This window comes from Aulostomus chinensis, chromosome 22 (assembly GCF_037954235.1).
Source record: "Aulostomus chinensis isolate RoL2024-O1b breed Wild chromosome 22, RoL_Achi_v1.0, whole genome shotgun sequence".
Taxonomy (NCBI): domain Eukaryota; kingdom Metazoa; phylum Chordata; class Actinopteri; order Syngnathiformes; family Aulostomidae; genus Aulostomus; species Aulostomus chinensis.
Window position 1 is genome coordinate 7,662,401 of NC_141341.1, and position 13,111 is coordinate 7,675,511.

General features: G+C 41.8%; 2 protein-coding genes across 2 annotated transcripts; both read left to right on the forward strand.

Annotated features, from left to right (window-relative positions):
* Window positions 1-52: 52 nt before the first annotated feature.
* On the forward strand, window positions 53-1,663 carry polr2k (RNA polymerase II, I and III subunit K). Its single transcript, XM_086193234.1, has 4 exons — window positions 53-191; window positions 404-472; window positions 1,136-1,228; window positions 1,466-1,663. Exons 2-4 carry the CDS (start codon window positions 412-414, stop codon window positions 1,486-1,488), a joined length of 177 nt encoding a protein of 58 aa, XP_086049360.1. The 5' UTR covers window positions 53-191; window positions 404-411; the 3' UTR covers window positions 1,489-1,663.
* Window positions 1,664-2,775: 1,112 nt separating this feature from the next.
* spag1a (sperm associated antigen 1a) lies at window positions 2,776-12,812 on the forward strand. Its single transcript, XM_086193985.1, has 8 exons — window positions 2,776-3,197; window positions 4,642-4,741; window positions 4,932-5,084; window positions 6,077-6,234; window positions 8,461-8,602; window positions 9,046-9,172; window positions 9,266-9,403; window positions 9,888-12,812. The coding sequence occupies exons 1-8, from the start codon at window positions 2,855-2,857 to the stop codon at window positions 9,891-9,893; spliced, it is 1,167 nt and encodes a 388-aa protein (XP_086050111.1). The 5' UTR covers window positions 2,776-2,854; the 3' UTR covers window positions 9,894-12,812.
* The last annotated feature ends 299 nt before the right edge of the window (window positions 12,813-13,111 follow it).

Below are 13,111 nucleotides of genomic sequence, written 5' to 3' on the forward strand. Positions count from 1 at the left end.
AAACTGATCTGAACTTTATCTAAGCATATTATATATTCACATTCTATGTTTTCACCGATGAATATAAAGGAGAATCTTCTGACCAATCACAAGACATGTTGCTATGAGGTGGAGGAAGACTTCGCGCATGTGCGCAGGAAGTTGTGTTCGATGAAACGACGACTGAACATCAACGTTAACTCCAAAATCCTGTGAGTTCACTGCTTTATTCCCTCAGCATTTCTGTTTTTTTTTTCCTTATGCACGTCATTCATAACGTATTTAGAGTTCTTTAGAAGGCACTGTTGTCCACTACGGCTTGCCGAAGCTAATACTACAATCCTAGCTACACCACGCTGTTTTTGTGTTAGCATGTGAAGAAGCCGACGTCATTGATATGAATGCTCTGCTCTCTATTTTATAGGATAGTAAATGGATCCACAGAAAGATCTCCAACCGCCCAAGCAGCAGCCCATGATCTATATATGTGGAGGTAACTTTACTTTGCAAATATTATTGTGCTAAGATTACTGTTTAATACAGTTGATACCACCATGATGCAACTTTCCCTGCTACTACCTTGAATATTCCTCGTATGAATATTTATGTATTGTTGTGTACTTAAACTAATGTGTACGTTTGGATGGTTCCTCATCAAGTATACCTTTAGTCCTACAGCTCCAAGAGAAGTGGTTTTTTTTTTGGTCAAAATGCTGTTAACATCTTATTAATGATGTGTTTGTACTGATTTTGCAGGGGTTTGAGTACTTGACGTTGAAGTATTTTTATGGAATTAAATGTATTCTTACCGCAATTGCCACATCCTGTCAGTTTAACTTGCACCCAAAATAATTTTTTTTATTTTTGTTGAGTGATGCTTGTGCCACACACACAGACATTCTCACCAAATCCATGTTCTTATTAATGCCTGGTTATGCTAAAGTAAACAGGTTAAGCAAGAGCAGTGACTATGGAACTTCATACTTTAAAAACCTTGCCAAGGAAAATGTAATATAATAAACTGGGGTCATTGTCTTTTTTTATATGAATTTTAATTTTTATTTACATTGTGCATCTATTTGGTTGTATTTTGTTCATAAAGAAATCAGCCAACTGAAGTTTTTCTCTGTAATATTTGTTCTATGTTAATTTGCAGAATGTCACACTGAAAATGAAATTAAGGCCCGGGATCCAATCCGATGCAGGGAGTGCGGCTACAGGATTATGTACAAGAAGAGAACTAAGAGATGTATCCTTTTGAATGTGTTTTTTTGAGACTGTCTCATGGGAAACTGTACCCATATTTATTTTAATAACAAGTACATAAATAAAGATTTAAGCTGGGTTCTTCTTTCTCCTGTGAAAAAAACAAAACAAAAAAGCAAAACTACAATTGAACTACCAATATTTTGATGTTAATAACCTATTTTTGTTGTCACTTACGGCCATGATCTCCTAGTATCATTCCTCGACTCTTGGTTTCCAGTGGTTGTGTTTGATGCTCGGTGAAGAAGAAGAGCAAAGCTTGATTGTTTTTGTTGTGTTCTGTTGCTGTAGTGTTTAAGTATGTAAATAATTACATTGTTGAATCATAAAGATTCAAATTTCACAGTCTTATGTATTTGCTAAAAAGTGCCGGATGAAAATTTTGATATATTAAAACACAATTTTCACAAACCTGTTCATGTGTCGTCATACTTTTTCATCTCAGTCACATACATACACACATATACTGTCAGTAATTGATTCATCACCTCAGCCCAAAGAGTGTTACTACGGGACTCTGGTGCGGAGAAAGAGAGAAATTATTCTGAGGCCGCAAGATACACGTTGTCCCCTCATTTGAGTTATTTTGAGGACACAAGATTTAACTTGCTCCCTTAATTTAGGAATTTTCAGGCAACAAGATTGAACTTGTCACCTCAAGTTGAGTAATTTGCATCCACAAAATATAATTTATTCTTAAAAAATATTTTAAGCAATGAAAAACAACTTGTTCTCGCAATTTGGTAGACAAAAAAAACTTGTTCTCATTCTTTAAATATTTTGTAGCAGCAGGTTAAATCTTGCCTCAAAATAACTAAATCGAGGGAATCATTTAGATATTGTGGCCCCCAAAGTCTTTTCTCTTTATGGCCATACTGTATTATTTAATATAATGGACATGTTTTGGTGTTTTTAAGCTCAAGGTAGCATATGTTTTATTTCATTATCGAGAAATGATTTTATTTCTCCTATAAAATATACAAAAATCCAGTAGATGGCAAGTTTGACTTTTTCACAGCAGAAATATTTACTTGTCATGTCAGGAAAAACTCACAGGTGTTTGTAGCATTTCTATAAATAATAAAACCTCTGTTCTCGGTGAGTGTGACACTGAGACAGGAGACAGAAACAGAAAAAAACTCAGGCTTCGTTAACTATTAGTTTCACCTGGTGTCCTATTGTGACGTCAAAATAGCCTCTATGAAAAGGGCCAACTGCGACTCTTCATGTCTATGGATACACAGGGAGTAAATTTTTGGTTGTTTCTCTCAATAATTTACATAAAACAACTTTAATTACTTTAAAACAAATTATGATGTTTTTTTCTCGTCAGTTTTCTGCACTGATGCATTCCTCGTGTGTTCCTTGTCCTGTAGGTTCCACCCCAGCGGGGCCACCAGAGAGGCTCTCCTAGCAGGGCTGCCCTACTGCAGCACTGCATCTCTGTTGCACTTCCCCCCTCTCAATGACGTCGTTCCTGACATCCCATCCAGGGGGCGTGTCCAACAGAAATCCCCAGCCAGGCACAGATGGAGCTGCGGCTCTTCGAGCAGGAGAAGCTGGGAGGGAGGGAGGAAGTGTTTGGACACACTGCAGAGGGAGTGCAACGATGGGGAACACACAGGAAAAGCCCCCTGGCAGCGGAGGAGGGGGAACCAGACCGCATCAGGCCACAGCAGGAAGTAAGACAAGAAGCCGGGTTGGAGATGGCGTGAAGCCCCCGAGTGCGCCAGAGAAGAGGGTAGCCAATGGCAGCCAGAGGAGCCCTGCTGGTGGACCGGAGAAGCATGAGAGCCCTGCAGTGGACACAAGTTATCTGGATGCTCCTGCTGGGGCGCTTCCTCCTCACCTGGCCCGGCTCAAGAACGAGGGCAACCACCTCTTCAAACATGGGCAGTTTGGAGACGCCTTGGAGAAATACAGCAAGGCCATTGATGGCTGTGCTGAAGCAGGTGAGGAGGATGTAATCTGGCTGTTTATTTACCTGAAGCCAATACACATCATTCAAGATAAAACATTAATGCTGCAAGATGTATTTTCATAATGTTTATAAGTAAACTCTATTGTTAAACTTAGTATGTCGTATAAAGCGTCTTAGAATAATCTGTCTTACTGATATTGTAGGTGTCATAACCGTTGAACGCCACACAAGAACTTAAAGGCTGGTATGACTTTCCCAATAAAACAAGGATTTGATTTATAAAAAACATCAGAGCATTGTGAAAGATGCCTGACTGACATTAAAATGCTGGTTTTGTTCGATAGTTTAAAAGATATTCAGTTTAGAATCATTGAGGACGAAGAGAAACCAGCACCTGGCCGTGTTTAGGAAGTTGGAATCTGGAATTTTTAAGTTAAAAACGAATCTGCTGATCAGCGAACCAGTGTTTTAGTTCAAGTAAGGACTCAAAACTAGGAAAGGATACTTTTTCATTTCAGACTGTATCCGTAGTAACAGTTTAATACTTTGGATAAGCTTCTTGAAGACAACAAAGCACCTTTATAGAGTCGACAACAACTTTGTGGCACAGAGGCAGAGAGAAGGCATATTAACCTTCATAAACGGTAGATACAGGAGACAAGCGTCTTTTGGCAGCATCATCTGAAGTGTCCCGTGTCAGTTGTGGCTACGCGTGACCAACATCATCTACTGACCAGAACAGCATGCCGACCTACAAGCTGAGATCAAATGTTTTTAGGGTAAAATCCATAGACAGTGGGAAAGAGATGAAACATCATCAGTCGTTTAAGAGAATGAATTCTGATTTTCATGCTTCACCTTAAATAGCTCAACTTTTACTGCTGCAAACAGGCTAACATCAATGATAGCAGTGTGTCATTGGTATCAGCAGGTATCGGTCAGTCTTTAAAAAAGAAAAAAAACATCCCTTTTTAAAATTCACAAAGGTTATATGTTTAAAAGTATTTATAAAGTTTGATTATCATATGAACCTGTTTTTGTACAGATAACGACATCTGTATACTGTATCTCCGTATATTTATATCGGCTGTAATCAGTCAAAAATATCTGCACATCGGCAAAAGTCCAATATTGTGCATCGCTGGTTACAACGCTTGATATTGTGGCAGGAAGGTGCTGCAGGCTGCATGTCCTGATGGATGCCCCGCTGGAGGATCTGCAGTTGAAGCTCAGAGGAGAAATGACGGAGAGGAAAATGACTGATGGCTCATTTATCTGTCGGTTCACTCCCCCCCCAAGCATCTCTGGACAGTCGAGGCTAATTACTTTAAATTGATCTGGTTCTATCCTCTTTATTTCTCTGTGCCCCTGAAGACCGAGGCCACGCGCTCCTGGTTTTTAATACCAACCTGGCCTTACTCTTGTGAGATGAGATTCATGAGTGTGTGTGTGCATGTGTTTTTGTCCTCCTGCAGGTATTGATAGTCCTGAAGACCTGTGTATTCTCCACTCCAACAGAGCTGCGTGTTACCTGAAGGATGGGAACAGCAGCGACTGCATCCTGGACTGTACCAAGTATGTGATGAGAATCACCTCTGCTGTTTCTATTCAGGCTCATAGTAGCCATTTGTGAGGGGAGTTCTTGTATTTCTCTGCTTGTTTATGTCACCATGGAAGGAGAGATCAGCCCACTTACACCTGCGACACAGTGCACAGGTGTTAAAGGTTTGATCCTCTGTCTTTTGTGTCTCGCTGATCCTCTTAGAGCCTTGGAGCTGCAGCCCTTCTCCTTGAAGCCCCTGTTACGCAGAGCTATGGCTTATGAGTCACTGGAGCGTTACAGAAAGGCCTATGTGGATTACAAAACTGTCCTGCAGATAGACACCGGGGTACAGGCGGCCCACGACAGCGTCCACAGGTCAGCTGGAAACTAACATAGGTGTGGAGTTACTTTTGTGTTACAATTGCGCAATCAAACAGAACAAGTTGCGATTGAAACTGCATAACTCACTCCCAAACTTTTCTTTGTAAATTTAGAAATTGTACATGCTGTTGAACACACGCCGTCTACATGGAGCCTAAGCCGTAGCCCGGACATGTGACCTGGGAGCGTGTGTTAGTTGTGTGCTGGTGTCACACTGTAACTGCACTGCTACAAACTCTCGTTGGCAAGTTTCTGTACCGCTATGACGAGCAGACGGATAAATGAACCGTCATTCATTACGTCATTTTCTTCTCCGATCGGAGTCACGCTTCATCAGTTTGTGGCACTTTCATGAGATTTAAACAATATTTAGTTTTAGCTACAAATGTCTTTTTAATCTCAGTGTTGACCGTTTTTCTCGGAAACCAATTTACCGACAGCAAACATTTTCTGTTTGATTGCACAAGACACTAAAGTGTTCAAGGTCCTTCAGAAACAGCTGCTGCAGGATTATTTCACCTCTACGTGTTCAACGTTTCACTCAATCAGATGCAAATTTGACCTTTTTTTTGTGAGCGGGGCAATTTTGTAGAACATTTTCATTTAATACTGCTTTGTTATGCAGGTTCAATTAAAAAAAAATCTACACTTCATAGGAGGCAGAGCTGAGGAAGTCAAAGGTGGTCATTGGGGCTCTTTAATCGTACCATCTAGACATTTCATCTGGCCAAACATCTGATTTTCTCCTCCTGGAACCAGCTGTTCTTGATAGATAGGCCTGACAGCAGGGCTGGGCAGCCTATCAAATATCATCTAACTGTATGGCATCATGGATTTTTTTTTCTAATATGAAGGATTTATGATAACACATTTTCTGTCTAAATGAGAGCTAAACAGGAAACAGTGAATCTGATTTTTCAGAGTAAAGAATCTCTAGTAGCGTTGGTTGAACTTGGGTCAACGTGTGTTTTCTCTCGATATACCAGAATCACAAAGATGTTGATTGAGCAGGACGGGCCTGAGTGGAGGGACAAACTCCCAGAGATCCCGGCCGTCCCTCTATCGGTCCAACAGCAGCATCGGGAGAAGCCGGTCAGCGCCGAGGTGGCCCAGGCCCGAGCTGCCAGGGCTGCACAGGAAGAAGGTAGGTGACATCACCTCATTTGGGCTGTGAGAAAATCGTGAGGAAAATTCCTTGTGGCTTGTCACGAAAAAGACATTTGAATCCTCCCTGGACCATATTGTCTTATGCAATAGTGCGTAATGATTTTCATGAGAACTGAAACTCTTGAATAATGGAGTTGTAATGTGGCAGCAGAAGTCGGTCAGCGAAAGATTCAGTATGTGAATGCTGAGCAGTGGTGAAGGCGCTCTGTGTGTGTGTGTGTGTGTGTGTGTGTGTGTGTGTCTGTATGTGTGTATGTGTGTCTGTGTGCCCTGGTGGATCATCAATAATGCAGGAGGGAAGGCGATCCACATACTGTAGTGCTGCTGTAATGGAACAGTCCGGGTCAGGTTTCCTGGAGCCTGCTCCCGACCAGACACATCGAATACGTCGAGTTTACAGCTATAAAAACCTATAACACACACACAAATCAAATAGCATTATTCATTGGTAATGTGACACATTTTATGTAGAGAGAGCAAAATGAAGATGGAGCAAAGGGCCTACACACACACACACACACACACACACACACACACACACACACACACACACACACACACACACACACACACACACACACATGGCAATAGCACACAGCGAAAGAGCTGTAATCTCACAATATCACACTGATGTTGCCGGGGCAACAGATAAGAAATGGCTCAACTCGCTGTGTTTAATACTTCATAATAAATCCAGTTTGCCTTCTTAAATATGATGGTTGACTTAAAAAGTGTATTTGGATGAGAAATATTGACAACTCAGAGTAAACTGGACACTTCTGCTGCTCTCACAACTGATTTCACCCTCACTCTCACTCTCCGTCTTCAACTGCATGTATAAGAAATTCTGGAGAAAATTGAGATACCAAAGACCTGAATGACTTGTAAATACTTAAAAGGAGTTCTGGGATGAGTTGAGCTTCCTTATATAAACTAGAAACCTTTTCTGTATGGTTAATTTATATTCATGACCTCATGGCAGAGGTCATGCTTTTGGTGGTTGTGTTTTTTTGTCAGCAGGATTATATAAAAAAACAACAACCCAGGACCGATTCTCTCCCTCCTTGGTGGAGGGTTGTAGAATGGGCCAAGCAAGAGCCCATTAATTCCTGGGCAGATTAGCCGTAGCGCCATCTGGTGGCAGCAGGAACTTTGGCATACCCCGCTGAGTGGACTGACCAAATCCATCTCAAATTAGGGCCAAAGGTTTGCAGCCTCTGTGAGTTCTTTTTCGTTTAATTTTTATTTCATTGTAACTTTTTTTTCCCCAGTTGTTCTCCGTGGGTAGTTTAGTTTCTCCCTTGCAGGAAAACCCTAGATCACATTCACAGTTACACAAATTTCCATCTGGAAGCCCGACATGTAACATGACAGTGACCCTTGCCCCCCCCCCCCCCAAACTTTTTATTTTGTGCCAAATTTAAAGAAATTCCATCAAGTTATTGCTGAGACAGCGTATGAACAGGAATAGGATGGGCGGACAAAACACCCGAAAACAAACTACCCCCAGCGCTGGAACACACCGCGCTGAGGCATCCATTACTGCCACAGCAGCACATGTTTATTACTCATGAATGGACTGATTGTCTGTAAGCTGTTCAGCTATAGAAACAATGAGTGTGATTGATTTTTTCCCGTTTCTTTTCCCCACCAGTTTAAGCGGTGCGTGGAGAAGAATCCTAGTGTTTCAGTAAACGTTTAAAAGGCTACGGAAGAGTTTTTGGACAGAAAATGGTTGCTATCAAAGATTGAGTGGAGTTCAGACTCGTCAGTCAGAGGAAAAATGACCTTTAGCTTGATACATTCATGGGAAATGCTACTTTGATGCAGCGCTGAATTAGCTCAGGGTGGAAGTTCCATCAATAACTGGGCTGTTGAAGGGCGGTCAAAGATGATATTCTGGAATCTGAGTGTTTAGGTAAAACTGTGTGTGTGTGTGTGTGTGTGTGTGTGTGTGTGTGTGTGTGTGCGCGCGTGTGTGTGTGTGTGTCCTGAGTCATTAGCTCAGCAGGAATCAACTCACGCCCGGCTGCTGCTGACGGGTCGATGGATGTATCGACCCTGGAAAAGTGTGCGTGCTGACCTGACTGGAGGAATCACTGACATTCAGTACACATGAATGACATGCGTGACAAGCACGACTGCTGATGTTGCAGGCGTTCCCAATGATTTTTTAAATTTTCTTGCTTTTTTTTGTCAACAGCCAGAAGAAAAGAGTCCCGCTTTGCTTTACTGAAACAGGAAGGCAATGATCTTGTCAAGCGAAGCCATTTTTTGGAAGCTCTGGATAAATACACCGAATGTCTCGCCATAAAACCTGACGAATGTGCCGTCTTCACAAACAGGTAAGCGACCTCAGCAGGTATCTCAAAGCCTCACTTTCATGCACCAATTTGGGATAGTTTGGCCTGTGTAGCAGTGAGACTAAAGGGATAGTTCACCCCAAAATGAGACTACAGTTATTATCTACTCACCCCTTAGGTCAGTGGAGGTCAGGGGAAGTTTTCTAGACCATAAAACACTTAAAACATGGCGCCGGGGCTGGAAACTACAGGCTACAGTGAACAGCGAGGCTAAATACATGGTGGTAGTAATGGATGATAGAGCTTCCATCAGCATGATGGCGGACAGATAATGGCTGACACTTAATTTTTGGATGAACTATTGCTGTAGCACTCGCCAGATCATTTTTGGAAGTACTTTACAAGGGCAACGTGTGCTTCACTATTTCCTGAAGAAGGCGGTTTGATCCTCAGAGCGTGATCCTTGCTCGTCTCTCCCCCTCTAGAGCCATCTGCTTCCTGAAGCTGAATCGCTTCGAGGAGGCCAAACAGGACTGTGACGCTGCATTACAGCTGGAGCCGAGCAATAAGAAAGCCTTCTACAGACGAGCCCTGGCTTACAAGGGTTTGCAGGTGCCTGCCGCTCTTCATCTCTGCCTCAATTAGTTGGCCAGTTTAAGCATTTTGACCCTTTCTCTGTATCTGGATGTCTCACTCCATCTGCAGGACTACCTGTCAGCCAGCAGTGACCTTCAGGAGGTCCTGCAGCTGGACCCGAATGTCAGAGAGGCTGAGCAGGAGCTGGAGGTGGTGACGAGCCTGCTGAGACAGAGCCTGATGGACGGCGCTGTACACACACCACGAGTAGGGTTTACTAGTGTTAACTTTTCTGCCTTTTTATAAAAAAAAGTTTTAAAAAAGTCTTAGTCCTGTAGAAATGTCCTGTTTACACTTATTTTTCAACATATTTTTCTCATCTCAATCAAAGAAAATTATAAATATTTGTGTCGATGAAAATTGATCTCTATTTCTTTGTGGTTAGCCTTAATCAGAGCTGATATCAACTTCATGCAGATCATTTTCAGTCCCATTTAAATTATTTTATAGTTAATTCTTGTCTCCCTTTTTTTTGTGATTTGACTGCTTTTAGTTTCAGTCTACAACAAAAAGACTCTCGTCTTAAAGAATCAGTTCACACCACTCGAACAACAGCTGCGACTCTCAGTTTTTCTGTTGCTAATTAGAAGTTTGTCATGTTTCTGTCCCTCCAGTGAAGATATTTTTAAAGAATAACACACATTTATATAACAGACACATTTCCAGGCTGACTCTTGCTAATGCTCTACAGGTGTGATGGTTCTACACGGAGAAAAATGGACCCAGAAGAATGAGACAGATGTGGACAAATGCTGAGCTGTCACAGTTCCAGAGACAAGACTTCTAAAGCCTGGAACTGCAGGATCTGTGACCGGTGTTCCCTCCTGGGACGGCGTCCTTGGACGACCAGCTTTTCAGCTCTGCACCATCTGCATTGTGTGCAAAACCCCAAGTACACGACCTTACATAACAGGCAGCTTTATTTTGAAAAGGCTAAAGTTACGGTACCGGTGACTTGCTTGCACTATGAACCATCCACATTTGATGTACTGTATAATGTCATGTAACAGGCTGCGGAGCACCGTTATATGATCCCAAGAAAAGTGTATTATTAAGTGTGCCTTACTGAGATTTCTACCACAGCTTGAACCAAGTAGACTGCTTGATTTGTTTAAAAGAAAGTTTGGTTGCAAAAATATTCACGACAAAAAAACAAAACAAAAAAAAGGAGTGGCGTAAAATGCAGGTTATGAGTAGCTGTATCGTATTTGGAGATAACAAAATAGAGAGATTTAAATAGTCAACATCTTGTGAGAAGGGACGTGTGAGGGCTTCTGGCTACTTCATTGTTTACACTGATGATCATTATCCACGTAGCAGGCGCGTTTGGCTCTAATCTGGAACACTTTTTGGCTCAGTTGAGGCACTGGCAGGCCAGATGTGGCCCTCATGTGATGAGCTGGGCTTGATTTGGAACCGACATTCATCGCTAATGTTGCTTTCGGGACGGAAAAGCTCGGCAAAGTTCTGTAGCTGATCCTGCTTCATCAGTAAACTGACCTTTATTCCACGGTGAAACGGTCCTGATCCTCTGAGCTCATAGCTGAAGTCTGCTTTTCATGAAATGTCCTGCTGCTGCTGCTGCTGCTGCTGCTGCTGCTGATGTTACAGGTTGCTGTGAGTCTCAAGTTCAGTCTTGAATGTAACAAAGATGACGTGCGTGCGTGCGTGCGTGCGTGCGTGCGTGCGTGCGTGCGTGTAGGACTTTAAGCCTTCTGATTACTACACAGTTAATGCATCCACGTTCTGGAGACCTTGGTTCTCACCAAGCTCTCTAAAAGGTGAGGAGAGGAGAAACCTCCTGAACCTGAAAGTCCTGCAGTTAGAAGTTGTCTACATTACTTAAGGAGAATGTTTTATTTTGGCTATTTTATGGTTAAATTCCAACCTTAAAATAAGAATTTTTTGGGATGTCAAAAAAACAGTATTATCCTTTATAGGTCATATAAAGATGTTCCTGTTAAGACTTTCCAGGAGGGGAAAAGTCCCCCAGGGTAGAAATTGTTCATTACAAGAACGTTCTAATATCATCTGCCTTGGTGTAAGGGATGTCACCTTGTGAAGTTCCCACAGTTCTACCGGGATTATATTGTAGAACCTGAAGAAACATACAGGAACGTCCTATATGGTCCCATAAAAGTCAACCAAGTAACCTTTTATAGAACAACCCATCATGACTGGGCGGGAAAGTTGTTGGATTGTTACAGGATGATTTTACACTTGCAGAGACCTTTGAAAAACATAAAAACATGAAATATCTTGCTGGGTTGTAAACCGTTGAAGCCTCTTGTTAAGGAGTAGTTCTGATTTTTTTTTTTAAGCAGGGTTGTATAGGGTAGTCACCCAAAAAAGGTGTCACCCTCCTGAAAAAGAACATATTTTATCCACAAAATAAGCCTTCAAAAGCTGTTTACATGCACGCTGTATCTGTACCGTTTGCACAGCTTTTCTTGGACCGTCAGACATCCCTTTCATGCTGTGCCAGTAGCCTGACTGAGTGTGAGACCCTTGTAATGACGATACCTCATTCAACGCCACTTCAATAAATCAGAACTGTCCCTTTAAGACACAAGCATATCCAATACTACTCTTCTATCTTGGTATCTGGATTCTAAATCTAAAGGTCAGGCGCAGTGGTGGATGGAACAAATCCACCTGAGTATCTTTTTTCCAACACTGCAAACTCTTCAATGCAAAAATCCTTAAGAATTGGACGGACAGGTCTAATTTATCAGAATCCTCAAAGGTTAAACAGACAGGCAAATTTGAGACTTGTCTGGTTTAAAGCTTGCCGAAGCAAGAAGTTTGTTGGCGACCCCTCTCAGCAGAGCTCAACCCAACCTGAGCAGATAATCAACAGACACAACTGAAAGCGCCCGGTGCCGCCTGCATGGCCTCTTAATCTCCCGACTGAGCCGATTTACATTTTAGTTTCAAGCAGCTGCTTTTCAAACATCCCACGTCAGTCGGACACACACACACAGCATGTGGATCTTTGTACAGCACAACGTGCCACAACGTTCGCTAGTAATTTGTAGTGTTAATTCATTTTTATTTCCTTTTAGTTTTCCTCCTTATGTAAATCAGTGGTTCTCAACCTTTTCAAGTCTCCTGGGAATAATCAGCCTGGTGTTTTGTGATAAGAATGATTAAAGTCCATTTTTGGCTTTGATGTCTTAATTTTTTTTTTTTTTAAACTGCAGCATCACAGTTAATATTTCTACTTAAAGCCTAAAAGAATACTACTCGAAACACAATGTATTCTCATTAGTGAGGTAACAGTGCTCGTTACCATCTAAAAACTTGCAACAACTTTGAAAATCATTTCATTTTATTGTTTAAACTAGTGCAAGCACACGAAGCTAATAAAATCATCAGAATCTAAAAAGCTTGTTTTGTGTAAAAGTTTGTAATTTTTGCACTTGAGACATTTGGAACCCCCCCCCCCCCCAGTTGACAACCACTGGTCTAAATAATGGCATAAAAATCTCCTCCAAATAAAACCACTTGATGTGAGTTTTTAATTGTTCAGAACCAAGCATTGCTTTAAGGAATGTAAAAGCATGTACTGTATGTAAATAATCTGAATGCAAATGTAAATAATAAACTGCAACGTGAATGCTTAAAAGTGGTTTTCTAATAAGTGACTGTGTCCTGATGAGAGCTCCAATAATGGTGAGGTTAGATTAATGTCAGCCGTGTTTATTTGCAGATCTCAAGTGTGTTGCCTTGTTGTATAATGTACAATTTCTTGAAGCCGAGCGGCTCGTTAGTTTTGTGTCCGACATGGGGCGAGAGGCGGGGTTCACCTTGATGGGTCACAAGTCTGTGACACGGCAAAAAGTAACTTAGACAAATTACACCACACACACACACACACACACACACACACACACACACACACACAGAGGCTTG

What these genes read in the sequence shown, in the direction of transcription:
- polr2k (XM_086193234.1), top strand. Translation starts at nt 412, where the DNA reads ATGGATCCACAGAAAGATCTCCAACCGCCCAAGCAGCAGCCCATGATC. An exon ending in CATGATCTATATATGTGGAG is followed by an intron (nt 473 to 1,135) that starts GTAACTTTACTT and finishes GTTAATTTGCAG; the next exon opens with AATGTCACACTGAAAATGAA. An exon ending in CAAGAAGAGAACTAAGAGAT is followed by an intron (nt 1,229 to 1,465) that starts GTATCCTTTTGA and finishes CTTGGTTTCCAG; the next exon opens with TGGTTGTGTTTGATGCTCGG.
- spag1a (XM_086193985.1), top strand. Translation starts at nt 2,855, where the DNA reads ATGGGGAACACACAGGAAAAGCCCCCTGGCAGCGGAGGAGGGGGAACC. An exon ending in TGCATCCTGGACTGTACCAA is followed by an intron (nt 4,742 to 4,931) that starts GTATGTGATGAG and finishes TGATCCTCTTAG; the next exon opens with AGCCTTGGAGCTGCAGCCCT. An exon ending in CAGGGCTGCACAGGAAGAAG is followed by an intron (nt 6,235 to 8,460) that starts GTAGGTGACATC and finishes TTTTGTCAACAG; the next exon opens with CCAGAAGAAAAGAGTCCCGC.